The 12,471-nt window shown below is 37.6% G+C and overlaps 1 protein-coding gene and 1 long non-coding RNA gene across 9 annotated transcripts; one reads left to right on the plus strand and one right to left on the minus strand.

The window, feature by feature from the left end:
* Positions 1–17: 17 nt before the first annotated feature.
* LOC110826852 (uncharacterized) lies at positions 18–6,398 on the plus strand. 6 transcript variants are annotated; one of them, XR_015536022.1, is made up of 5 exons: positions 18–178; positions 304–355; positions 3,047–3,259; positions 4,733–4,867; positions 6,059–6,398. It is a non-coding gene; the product is annotated as an uncharacterized LOC110826852 (long non-coding RNA). The 6 variants fall into 6 exon arrangements; XR_015536021.1 differs by having other exon boundaries at positions 4,741–4,867; XR_015536023.1 differs by lacking the exon at positions 3,047–3,259 and having other exon boundaries at positions 21–178.
* Positions 1,435–12,099, minus strand: LOC110826845 (A disintegrin and metalloproteinase with thrombospondin motifs adt-1-like). 3 transcript variants are annotated; one of them, XM_087352189.1, is made up of 17 exons: positions 11,828–12,099; positions 11,232–11,380; positions 10,290–10,470; positions 9,428–9,554; positions 9,059–9,108; positions 8,491–8,679; positions 7,167–7,378; positions 7,025–7,074; positions 6,814–6,943; positions 6,425–6,553; positions 6,053–6,215; positions 5,475–5,570; positions 5,274–5,397; positions 3,730–3,833; positions 3,537–3,654; positions 3,067–3,242; positions 1,435–2,620 (listed from the first exon to the last, which is right to left on the minus strand). In XM_087352189.1, exons 1-17 carry the CDS (start codon positions 11,885–11,887, stop codon positions 2,393–2,395), a joined length of 2,286 nt encoding a protein of 761 aa, XP_087208315.1. In that variant the 5' UTR covers positions 11,888–12,099; the 3' UTR covers positions 1,435–2,392. The 3 variants fall into 3 exon arrangements, with proteins under 3 accessions (XP_087208315.1, XP_087208314.1, XP_087208316.1); XM_087352188.1 differs by having other exon boundaries at positions 6,814–6,955; positions 11,828–12,094; XM_087352190.1 differs by having other exon boundaries at positions 6,814–6,955; positions 8,491–8,643; positions 11,828–12,090.
* Between the last annotated feature and the right edge of the window lie 372 nt (positions 12,100–12,471).

A 12,471-nucleotide genomic window follows, 5' to 3' on the forward strand; every position in this document is an offset into this window, starting at 1 on the left:
TGGGCAGAGAATATAACCTCAGGGTACGTTCACAAAAGCTACACAACAATATTTGTTATAATGATGGAAGTGTGCTGTCGTCATGTTTCTTTTTTATAAGAATAGTAATAAAATGACAAGAGTCAGTTCAACCGAAATACCCTTATCACCCCGAATAAAGCCGGCTACACACTTACAGGTATACTTCAACAGATTTTATGTAGACATCAGTTACAAGAAATTAATGTACAATTTTATCTTGCCATGGACCTTCTCCTTCATTCATAAAATAATATGTAAAACGTTCTTTAATTCTCTTGGCAGTAGTTGTGGTATTTCCTGGGTTTCTTGGGTCCAATCGTTCAATATTCGAATCGTAAGTAATTAAAATCCAGTTTGAACCATTTGACTAAATGTATTAATTTCCCTGATGCCACTGATGATGACCTCTTGAGGTCGAAACGCGTATGGCAATTGTGTCTTATTATAGTGTTAATAGTTGTTGGTTTGCTTACTCTATATTCTAATACATTACATGGTATGCAAAGTTTTAAGATTAATGGAAATTGTATTTATTGACTATAGAAGAACAGTGATCTAAACGGGACCAAAGTAATCAGTAAACAAGAAGACATGATTTGAAGATAAAATCACCTCTTAAGGAAAATAAATTACTGGTGTACAATGGTATTATAACAGATGATAAATGAATTGAATATTAACAAATCAAAGAAACTGGTGCACACAAATGGAGTGCTAAATGGCCATCTGCACACCCCTCTCTTATTCATTACAATACCAGCTGATCCACGAGTTCCAAAAGTCAGACAGTGTCAATATATTTGTATGCAGATGATATGATCATTGCCTTGAGGTCCAAAGAAGATCTGCATTGTCTCAAGAAACTAATAAAATTGGTAAATACAAATGGATTTAAAATCAACCAAATGAAAATCTATGATAGGATGTAAAAAATTAAGACCCTCTGTAATAACGTGGACAATTCTTTTGCCAAATTCTACAATCTACCAGAACATCAGGCAGTGGAAGAAGTTATATTTGACAAAGAGCAAATTATTTCAAGCAGGAATTATATTTACATGAAACATACACAGATATAAATAGTAAAACTGTCCCACTATATGCCATGTAGGTGCTTGGGGGGACAGGTTGTATAACTCGTACTTATTCTTGACCTCAGCACTAGATGGGGGTGAGTGGTCAGCATCATGCCCTGGCTGTGCTTTACCGCCAGGAAAGGACCCCAGTACCAATTGGATGGGAGGCTGGGTGGGCCCCAGAACCAGTCTTGACACACAGGCTAGAGGAAAAATCCTCTGCCCCTGTTGGGGATCAAACCCCAGTCATCCAGTGCATAGCCAGTCGCTCATATGAAAATAAACTTGGGATACAATTTCATCATGATGGCGAAGGTGTTAACATAAACTCCACATGGAAAACTCTGTAAATTTATTTCAAAATCTGTGCATGAAGACTGTCAACATCTTTGAGACTGTGTGGCAGTAACACATAATACAAAGCATGTACCAACATCGAGCATCCACTTGCAGTGGTAAACATGGAATGACATAAAAGCCTATGAATTTATGGTATTTAACAGTGATTATTAAATATTATGTAATGTCAAATGAAATGAGAATATGATTTTGTGAATTGGAAAGGTTTGGGGAAATATCAATCACAGCCTTCTTCAAGGTGATATCTCAGTATCATCTGGAATAAGTGAGGAATTCCATAATGAACCCCAGTCAGGATTGCCAGTGTCCTGTCTGAGATTTGAACTGGGTATCTAACAGATATAAATAAGTGAAACATGCCTAGTATCAGTAATTGTTGAAGTCAGTATATGGGATTTATCAATTCAGAGTACAGGATTATAACATGTGGAAAGAGAAGTCACACGTTGGATCTGACCACATTAAATGGCTACCACATTCAAAACAAATTTCCAACAGTAAATCAGACTGTTAAAAAAACTCTGAAAATATGTATAGTAATTATACCTACAACAGAGAAAACTTTACTTTCTCTCCCTTATTTTTTTTTAATTTCTAGTATATAATAATCTTCTAATTTTCTTCAAAGCTATAAATGCTCTGCACCTGATACAGCAGTATTAAACAGCCTTCGAATAATAACACTAAAGCACCAAACACGGATATATGTTCTGCAACAATTTATGTTTTATTTAATGACTGAACAAATATATCTTGGTAGCAAGTCCAACTGATGGTGACAGTCCCAGTAGGAAATGTGGCTTCATTTAGCATTCAAAAAATTCTGCAAGGAAGATTGAAAAACTATGAATGGAACTGATACAGTGGAACACTTTGAAGGAGCATGATGAGTGAGGGGAACAGGAATGCAACACAGTCAAAACATGTGCATCACTCTAATGAGATGGAAGATCCACATAGTCATGGTCAGTCCACTCCTCTTCAGCAGGTGGTGATGTGGACCCAGGTTTAAGTGTGGTTAGCAGTGGAAGACCATTTGTTCCAAGACTGAGATAGCGCAGTAAGTCGCCTGAGAGTGGCACAAGACGAGGTGGTGCATTCTGTGGTAGTGGTACATCTTCATTGCCAAACAAGTGTGGCAGACCCCTGCCAAGCCAGAAGTTCTGTGGAGAGAAAATTAAAGAATTGTGCTTACAATGAGATAATCTAAGTAAAAGGGACTGCATGATATAGAGGTTATTTATGTGAGAAAATTAGTCTCACTGCTGCTTCATTGGATGAGTCCTCTAATTACCTTAGAGTACGGTTAAGAAAAGATGGAAACTCTGATCTGGGAAGTCTGATAATAAAGAACAACTTGTCATAATACCTAGAGAGGAAAGAAGGTTACTTCTCAGCATAAACAGTGGAAAGGCTGCTGTGGCATTATATACTGTATCAGCTGTTATACAGAGGTTACAATGGTTATCTGTGTTCTTATACTTCACTTGTGGTCCAACATGGGATAAAATAGTAAAAATTTTCTAGAATCAAGTTTGTTAAAGTTACTTTACTGCAGGAGATTATCTTATTTCCATTGTCAATTAAAGTTCCACATGACAAGCTGTACCTCGGGCAAACAATGATGTTGCACACAGTAGTAGTTTGAAGCGCCATCATTGTGACACCATGTGCCATCAGGGAAGTATGGGTTCACGCCTAGGTCATTGAGGTCAAGACGTGGTGTGTAGTAGGAACCTGTGTCCTTACGTCGACAGAAGATGGCACACCCCATCCACAGGCGAGCTGTGCCAATGAAATATGTAAGTTGTTATATTATCAGGCACTGTCACTTCCATTTTAGGAAACCTATTAGCAAGAAATATGTTGTGATTCAAATATGCACATCGGTTTACATACGCTAATAGACAAATTTTTTTGAAACTTGAATCTCCATATCATGATACTTCTTAACTCTTTGTCATCAGCAGTACCAATATAGCAGAAAAATACCAACACCATTTAAGTTTTCATAAAATGTACCTGGATGTTTTGAAATTCCACTGTTTCATTCAAGATTATAAAGAGTCTGCAACTTACAGTTCTCATGTGGAGCCTGTAGTCCAGAGCCTTTTGGGTCCAATTCTGGAAGCAGTTTGCTGAAGTTAGCACAGGCTATTGTAGCAAAGTCAACAACAGAGATTTGTTTCTTGCAAACCTGTAAAGAGCATACTAACATAAAAAATGCACTTGATGCTTATCACCTTATTAGTGATACAATTAAACTGCATACCTTCTTAGCCTTACACAGCACCACATCAAAACTCGATCCCTCGCAGCCTTCTTCTGTATTGACTGGCTTTGGATTGTCACAGGTACGCTGTCTCTGCTGGTAACCTGTTGATCAACATACTTATTGCCAAATCTGCCTGCATCAAATATATTAAAACAAGCCAAATCATGACCTCATGCAATAATCAAATATTGTATATATGATATGTGGCTGTAGAATACACTAGTGCCCAAGAAGTGAACAACTTCTATCATACATATATTTATTTTTCCAGTCTATACACAAAACTTGTTTTAAAATAATGTTGTTTAACATTTTTTATAACATTTACAATATAAATTGCATTATGTCAGTTGCAGTTTATCGTCTGTGGATATCAGACGTCCGATACATCACAATACAACCTGATAATGAACATCAAAATGCATACTCCAAATCAAGATGAAGACTGAAAATTAAAAATCAATAAACGCAATGCACAAAAATGTACAATAGTTTTTAAAAATGTATGAATTGATAAGCCTGAAGATGATGTGGTAAACATCGAAACATGTCGTCAAAATCAAAAGCGCTGTGATAGATGTAATATTATACGACACAGAAAAGCGCCATAAAATATAACATAATGCAATTTATATTGTAAATGTTATAAAAAAATTTAAACAACATTATTTTAAAACAAGTTTTGTGTATAGACTGGAAAAATAAATATATGTATTGATATAACACAAACATGACGCAATTAAGATATAAACTTCTATCATGTTGTAGTAATATATCTGAAGCATCATACATCATGGCGTAGTGTTCAAAACTTCTGCTACATATTCATGCCATCAATAATTTAAACATCATTCACGACACTGACAAATGTACCAATTGTTTTGTTGTTTTCCGTGGTTCCTCCAGGCAAATGCTTGGACAGAACCTTCAAATAGGCAATGACCAATTCATTTACATTCTTTCTAACTGATATGATCTTCTGGATTTTAATACCACATAGTCTTGTAGGTTGTCACCTGTGTTTGAAAGGAACATACCAACTCCATCTTCAGGACTGAACTTCCAAAATGCAGATAACCCTCAAGACTACATGGCATCACAACCCCACAGATAGTCAGTTGCTACTTATTAAATTGTAAGTGGTAGATGCTATATTCTTAATTTCATTAGGGGTGTATTAAGTCATCAATGATCTTTCTTTATAATGTTTTGCATGATTCTTTACTGTAAATTAAATGCAAGAGCATGATTGTTATCATCATAAATTGTTTGTCTGGCAGTCAATTTTGGAGATAAGAAATGAAAATGTGAATGTGTTATTGGATTATAAAGGTCTATTCAGCTCTGAAGATTGAATTAAATTCACATTTCTCTCATTACACTACTTGACTCCTTCAACTGCTGGGCAATTTAATCCTGGGTCTTTTTTTTTTTTTATCGCAGTGTAATATATGAATATGTACTGCCCACATCACACAGCTAAAATGTATTAAAGTTAAGCAACTGTGTAGCAAGAGATAATGAAACCATAAGTTATTCACCCTGTGCCTTAGTGATGCACCCTGAGGAGCAGGAGCCCAGTCGCCACTCACTCCAGCCACCTGGTACCACCTTTACAGGAGGTTTCTTTTTCTTTACTGGCATACAGTCTCCACCCTGGCACCTCTGTAATGTGCAAACATGGCTTAGTGTGACAGTGTAGGGTCATAATACCAGCAGTCACTTCAGTTGCTAACACTCACTTTATTTTTGCCACATGCGGTTCCCTCTAGTGCAGGTCCTGCAAAGTAGAAGCCTGAGCGATGTGGTGTCTTGCATTTGAGGTTCTGGCAGATTTCCTGCAGAAGACAGTACCAGTGTTAAACTTATTTCTGTTCATACATCATAATCAATGCAGTTGAAATTTACAGTCATTAACAAAACCATATTGTTCATTTTCTTCCCAAGGTGTTGATATTTAAATTCTCTCTTATAATGTGTTGATTCAGTGTGTAATAAATGTCAGAAAAATACACTTAGAAGAGTAATGTTTGTGAGCTTCCATTGTATTGCTTTTAGCAATGGAAGAAATCCACCTCATTGTCCACGATTTTAAAACATGTTCAGAGGGAGACATGGTTCAGTCTTCCCTTCCACATTGTTGACAACAAAATGGATTTTTAATCGAAATATTTTATAGTAATTAAAAATGTCTGTCATAATACAGATATGAAGTCATATATCACAAATTGTAGATGTCATTTAGATATGTTATTCTAAATCATGAAAAAATCTGAAGAGCACCTTATAGATAAAAACAATGAAATATAGATTTTCTTACCTGCAGTTTGTCTGGGTTCAGCAGAGTAGCATCCTTATCACGCAGCAGCACCTCACACTGCCGCTTCGCACCCCAACTCTGCCCAGGCTCATCCTGAAACCGGGTCGCATGGTCCATGTCTGGTCGAGTCTTGGTAGGGGCATCATTCAGACAAGTGGCCCAACTGAAGCAGTGTGCAACATCACCATGTAGCCACATGCTTATGTTTAGCCCTGTTGTCTTGCCATATCCTCATATGTTACTTTTTTGTGGGGATTTCTTGTAAATGCATCTTTATATACAATATAAGTTTGTTTTAAACATGAAAAATGCTCAGCTTAGTGCCAGAATCTAAAACGGAAACTTCCATATGTATGGTAATTTTTGACACACCTCAGCTTCCTAACAACATCAGCACTGCAAGTGGACCACACTGTCTCACCACTGGTGCCACGAGATGGAGACATTACATAGCCATCCTTGGGGCAATTGTTCTGGCTGCTGTCATGATGCATCCCTAAACTGCAAAAATTATGGATCCTTGTCATTATACAGATAAAGTTAATTGGTGCCCTTGCATTAAGCTCAGTTGAAAGTAAACCTACCATGAACAGTAAATACTTCTGAATGATTTTACAGCATGAAACTTCATAAAATAAATCTGATGTCAGTAACAGAGAAGGATTTACCTTGGATGTAAAGTTTTGTATTTAAATACTGTTACTGATTGACTAAAGAATCACACTATTTATCTAGGTATCGAAACCAGCAAGTTCACTCACTTGTGTCCTATTTCATGTGCAAGGATGTATACAGATGTGAAACCTGCGGATGGGTAAGGCTTCCCAAATACATTGGTTGTGCCCAGTTCTGCAATCACACATGCATACTTGTCCTGACAGACACCTCCTACTGTGGCAAGACCTGCAAGATATTATGAGATCAGCTGTGCACAACACACATTAAGCAGGGCTTGTATCTGAACTCACTCACCCATTGTTACTCCACTTCTCTGTCCATTCTCATATGCAAAGAAGTCTAACCTGCAACACATCATTAATAGTTCTCTCAGTTCCTGCAGAAGCTAGATATTCTAGTTTAAATGGTGACTAAACATAACCTTGATGTGACTCACCCAGATACATAGAGCCCCATGTCCCAGTGATCTGGATTTGAGTCCCCAGTAGGATTATTGCGCGCATTGTAGTCGCAGAAAGAGTCCAATAGTTTTCCCCGTTCCCCATCATAGTGAGGGAGGTCTCTGGGCTGGTGGGACATCAGATCCAGTCGTATCAAAGTCAAGTCAATTGACTGGCCTAGACTGGGATGGTGGTACAGTGCCTGGACCTGTAACAGTCCTACAATGAAACTGTCGTCTACTTAATTCCAACTTTACCATAGAGGAATAAGGGATTTAAACACTCATATTACAGGGCTGCTGACTGTACTTTAACTGTAGAGTTAACAGTTTAGTGGTAAGCTACTGCAATGCACAGCTAGCTAGTTGGACTACATATAAGCCATGACACAAAACAGACAGAAATCAACTTAGCAGAAATTAAAACTGCTAATTTGTTCAGCTTTGTATGCTACTGTGTTGTGCTGATATACGCATATTGTTCTAAGTCTCACTTAATGTACACATGAATAATTGAAAAATTGCTGCTCAGAGGATATCATCCATAGTACAAGTGGTCCCAACAACAGTTCATCATGAGAAACACTACTATGGCAACCACTGGAACTACAAAAACACAAACACAATGTTATAGTAAAATTTTCACAAGCTAAAGGCTTAAGAGAAGAGAACAGGATATGAAACTCTAGTACCACAATGGTATCTTGCCAAGTCGAAAGCTCTTAACAACAAAGTTATGTGGCTTTGTTTCAGTAACTGCATTTTATTTAATCCAATAACTGTCTTATTTCTATTTTGCTCTAGTATGGAAATCTTTCTGCCAAAAGATATGTGAAATATTACTAGTTCAAAGGAATTTCAGTAAGCACCAGCATATTGAATAAGAATTTCATAATTCAGGGTCTATTAGTGTGCTTTTCAAATTAAACATGTCCTCACTATGAGCTCAGAAACACGTTCATATGGTTTTCTTGCTTTAAATGGGAGCAACATATAACCACAAACATGACAAGTGTTTTATTTCTGAAATATAAGTTGTACTTTCATGCATTATTCAAAAGAAATTTATGTCCTCTTGATTTTAACTTCAAAGACAACATTTCATACGCTGTATTGTCGGTGCATACTGAATTGTAGAGCGTACTAAATTAGTATGATTTCAGTTCCCATCAAAAGTAGATAGTCACTTTTACACCAAAGGGAACCACATACTGTGAAGTATTCTGCATATTTTCTGCAGGTCTAGATCCCCATATCATATTTTTATTGGTAATGATTCACAAGAAAGGATCAGTTTTTATGTCACTGCTTCATACCATACCCCATTCATGTAGGCCAGCAACATGTCCCGTAGTTTGGCATCATCACCACTGAAATATGGTTTAAAGAGCTGGTACCCGGCAGCGTCAAAGAAGAGAGCCAACTCAATTGTTGGATTTTTAGTTGCACGAGTTGATCGGTTCTCTACTGCAGCCTGTAATGGCAGTACAGAAATGTACCTGGATCCTTGCTGCAAGCATGTAAGGCTACAACCCATACCACAAAAATTCCAAAATACATTTGAAAATATTTTATTTAAAATGTTTCACATTGTGATGCAAGTTAACCACAGCCTACCCTGCACATTGCAGTATCATCTGCTGCAGTATGAACTATGCATACCACTTTCATGGTTTACAAGCAATAATTTATCATAAACACAAATTATCACTTGATATTCTCCTATCTCTCATGATAGCTGTGAAATATCTGCTTCTAAATAAAACTAATTTTCCTTCAGTTACCTTCTTAATTACCTATGCTGCATACAGATAGGCAGTGTAGGCATGATCCTTCCATTTATTTTCTGTAAATTCTTTAGAAATGGCTCAGACAGTAATAAAACTCACCTCAATCTCTGCTACATCACTGAGTGAGTCTTGCAGCCACAGCTCAGGCACTGTAAACAAACCATGTCATCACACAAACACAATAATGTTTACCAACAGGACAAAAAAAGATTCTGGACGTCATACGTTTTTTACTTCTGTATCAGGAACCATTTGGTTAACACATAGAACTGCAAGAAATGTTTGTATCCATATTTCCTGCTCAGATAGAGTGCAACGATGTGGAATGGATTCATCTGACAAGGGATAGGAACCAGTAGCAGGCTCTTGTAAAAACCCTTAACAGAACAGAAAGAAGTATTTCTGAGAGAGTTGTGTGCTTTTGAAGAGCCCTAGTCTGCTTGCATGGATATGACTGTGTAACATTACCTGCACCACTGTGGGGGATCGGTACCCTTCTCACTATGTGTGGTGCACCATCGTCTGTACTGGTAAGTGCTTCAGTCATTACAGGTTGTACCTCTAAAGTAGAGTTGTCCAAGAGCACAAATCCATGCTGCAGAAAAAAAATGTGAATTGCATTAGTCCTGTTGAGCATTTGCTTTTCTGTCATCTTAACACTCTGAAGGCCAATGGAGAGTAAATACCAGAAATTATATGAGAATTGCAAACAATCCAATGTCAGCTACATTTTATTTCTTCAGATTTGATTTGCCCTAAAAGAAGAAAGTTGTAGTGGCCAAATACATGGCAGAATGAATATAATTTGAGGTAGTTACACCTTCAAACTTGATGAGGGTTAAGTGTAAGAACATGTTTTAAAATAAAGGTGCTGAGAAGATTATTTTGACCTAAAGAGTAGAAGTAAAGGAATGCTGGAAAAATCTGCACAACAAGGAACTTCAAAATTTGTAACATTTCACTAAATATTATTAGGGGCACCAGATCAAGAAATATGAGATGAGTGGGACATGTAGCATTCATGGGGGATATCAAAAATGCATATAGAGTTTTAATCAGTAAATGTGAAGGGAAGAGACCAAAGGAAAAATAGAAGAACAACAGTTCAGTCCCTGATCATGACCACATAAATACAATACTTTATATTATATGTGCATAATTTTACTATAGACCTTATGGTAATAATGGGTTCTATTTTGTGATAAAAATAATATGCAACAGGTAAAAAACTTTGTTGACTCTCATAAACATCATGTCACTGATACAACAGGTCATGGAAACATTGCTGTTTGACTAATTAACATGGTCCTCATGCTGAAATAACACTGACCAGAGAGTTGGGGTGATGACAATCACTGAGTGCAGCCACAATGCCTCCCTTATGCTGCAAGTAGTGGCAGTTGCTGGCAGGGAGCAACAACGGCTCTACCCAGTTGACATCTGTCTGTTTGTATATTCTGAAGTTAGGCGCTAACAGATTCTTGTTGGGATGTAGCCTCAGGGATACTGTCCTGCAACATTTAACTTGACTTGTTGCAACAAAGCATAATTTGTCACATATAACAAAGTTAACGGCCTCTGATAAACAGAAAAGGAGCTACAATGAGACTCCGATAACATCTACATGGTCACTAAATGTGGGCAATCAAGAGGCAGCAAATTCTAGAAATAGAAGGCTCATTATTTGCCTCCAAGGTGCTGTGTTCAGGCATAGGAATAAAATTACTTGCATCATTTACTTCTTGGAGAACAACTAAGATGGAAATTGAAACATAAGTATGTGTATTTCTGTTAATAAATGATCTATGGAATGTGAATAAATTCTGTTCTAAACTGATATTCATAGTATGAAAATTATGTCTTTTTTTGGCTGTGAGAAGTTGCTTAAACTATTCCATACTAGAATTTATTTAATCTTTATCAACTGTTTTCCATAGCTTTCACACAGTTCAGGTGAACATGTATCATAGCAGCATATTGCTAAACTATTAACCCCCAGAGTAGAAGTCCACTCAGCAGCTCCATAGTACAAGAATCTTAAGTCCCCTTTCTCATGTGATAAAGTTCAGTATGATTCAATGGCAAAACATAATTTCTATTTCAAAAAAATCACAAGGAATTAGCTAACTTCAGTTGTCAAAAGACAGCAAGATATATTTCTTTCACTGATCTTTGCAACCATAAATAAATCCAGGCAGAAGTGTCCATGCTTATGAAAAAGTTGTCTAGTTTGTAACATGGAAATAATTATTATTTTATATGTGATTTCCACCTGCCAAATGCTGTGAACTTGTAATGTAATTCTGAATCATTATCGTCATAATCCATGAACAGGGCTTCTTCACTGGAGCTGGCAGCACTGAAGTACATTCTCTTGAAGTAGACCACCTCGACATCTTCTACGTACAACAGCGGTGATAACTGTGCATGGAACAAAATCTTTAAGTCTATATATTCCATGTAATCAAATATGAACTTCTTGTGTTTATAACTGCATAACACTTTGTCATTTGCTCAATATATTAAGAAGCAGACCTCAAGGAGCTGAAATTCTTCTTTTTCCTGTTTCTACATTTTCCGGTACCCTTTTACGGGTCCCCAACTTTTTCAGTTGGCTTATCTATGGTCATTCGGTAGGACTCCTTGGACGAGGGATCGGCCCGTCGCAAGGCCTCTACCTGTACAGGACAGCACAACACAGAAAAACATCCATGGCTTGAGTGGGATTCGAACCCACGGTCCCAGCGACCTAGCGGCACAAGGCCCATGCCTCAGACCGCGCGGCCACTGCGGACCCCGAAACTGAAATTAGAAAGGGAAGAAAATAAATACTAATAATAAGCAGCATTTGTTTGGAGATGATCATACCTGTGGAAACGCCAGTCCATGGTACAAGAACAGCAACAATATCACAACACAGGAGCCCATGGCAAACTACACACGTCGGTCCGATGCCCTCCGCTATATATTCTTGAGATCGCGGTGCGCGCGCCGGATCATCAAACGCAATCACAATCGAAACGTTTGAAACCTCGCAACCATACCAGTCTCCGAATCTGCGAAAGTAAGTTACACAAAACAACAATGCTTATTTCTCTTTTATCAGCTGTCTACTTGAGACGGGAATCATCATCCAACTACAAAAATCGTAGGGTTTGCCCCATCAGTCATCGCACTATCGCGTGATTAAAAGAACATCACAAAAACAATAACATGTAATAGGATCTCCTCCTCCTCCCCCCCCCCCCCCCCGAAGAATGAAAATTCACAAGACATTCAGTATATTGTATCAACACAGGCAAGCCGTCGTCCAACAGAAACACACACACTCCGTTAATAACGGATTGTCTGATTCCACACCCTTCTCCTCCTCAATGTCATATTTTCTTGAGCAAAATAACAAAACATGTAAACTTTTGCCAATAATGATGCTGAATATGCAAAGATTTATTTTTTACTTACAGTTTATTCGTTTTTATGCCCTAACGCCCGCCTTTGGATTGCTCTGACCA

This window comes from Zootermopsis nevadensis, unplaced genomic scaffold, assembly GCF_977971745.1.
Source record: "Zootermopsis nevadensis isolate Lab colony 2312 unplaced genomic scaffold, Znev_1.0 Znev_ptg000020l, whole genome shotgun sequence".
In the NCBI taxonomy this organism is placed as follows: domain Eukaryota; kingdom Metazoa; phylum Arthropoda; class Insecta; order Blattodea; family Termopsidae; genus Zootermopsis; species Zootermopsis nevadensis.

Coding starts and splice junctions, on each gene's coding strand:
- LOC110826845 (XM_087352188.1), bottom strand. CDS start 11,887: ATGGGCTCCTGTGTTGTGATATTGTTGCTGTTCTTGTACCATGGACTG. Junction 6,216..6,424: donor GATGTTGTTAGGAAGCTGAG/GTGTGTCAAAAA, acceptor ACACTGCTTCAG/TTGGGCCACTTGTCTGAATG. Junction 2,621..3,066: donor AACATCATTGTTTGCCCGAG/GTACAGCTTGTC, acceptor TTCTCTCCACAG/AACTTCTGGCTTGGCAGGGG.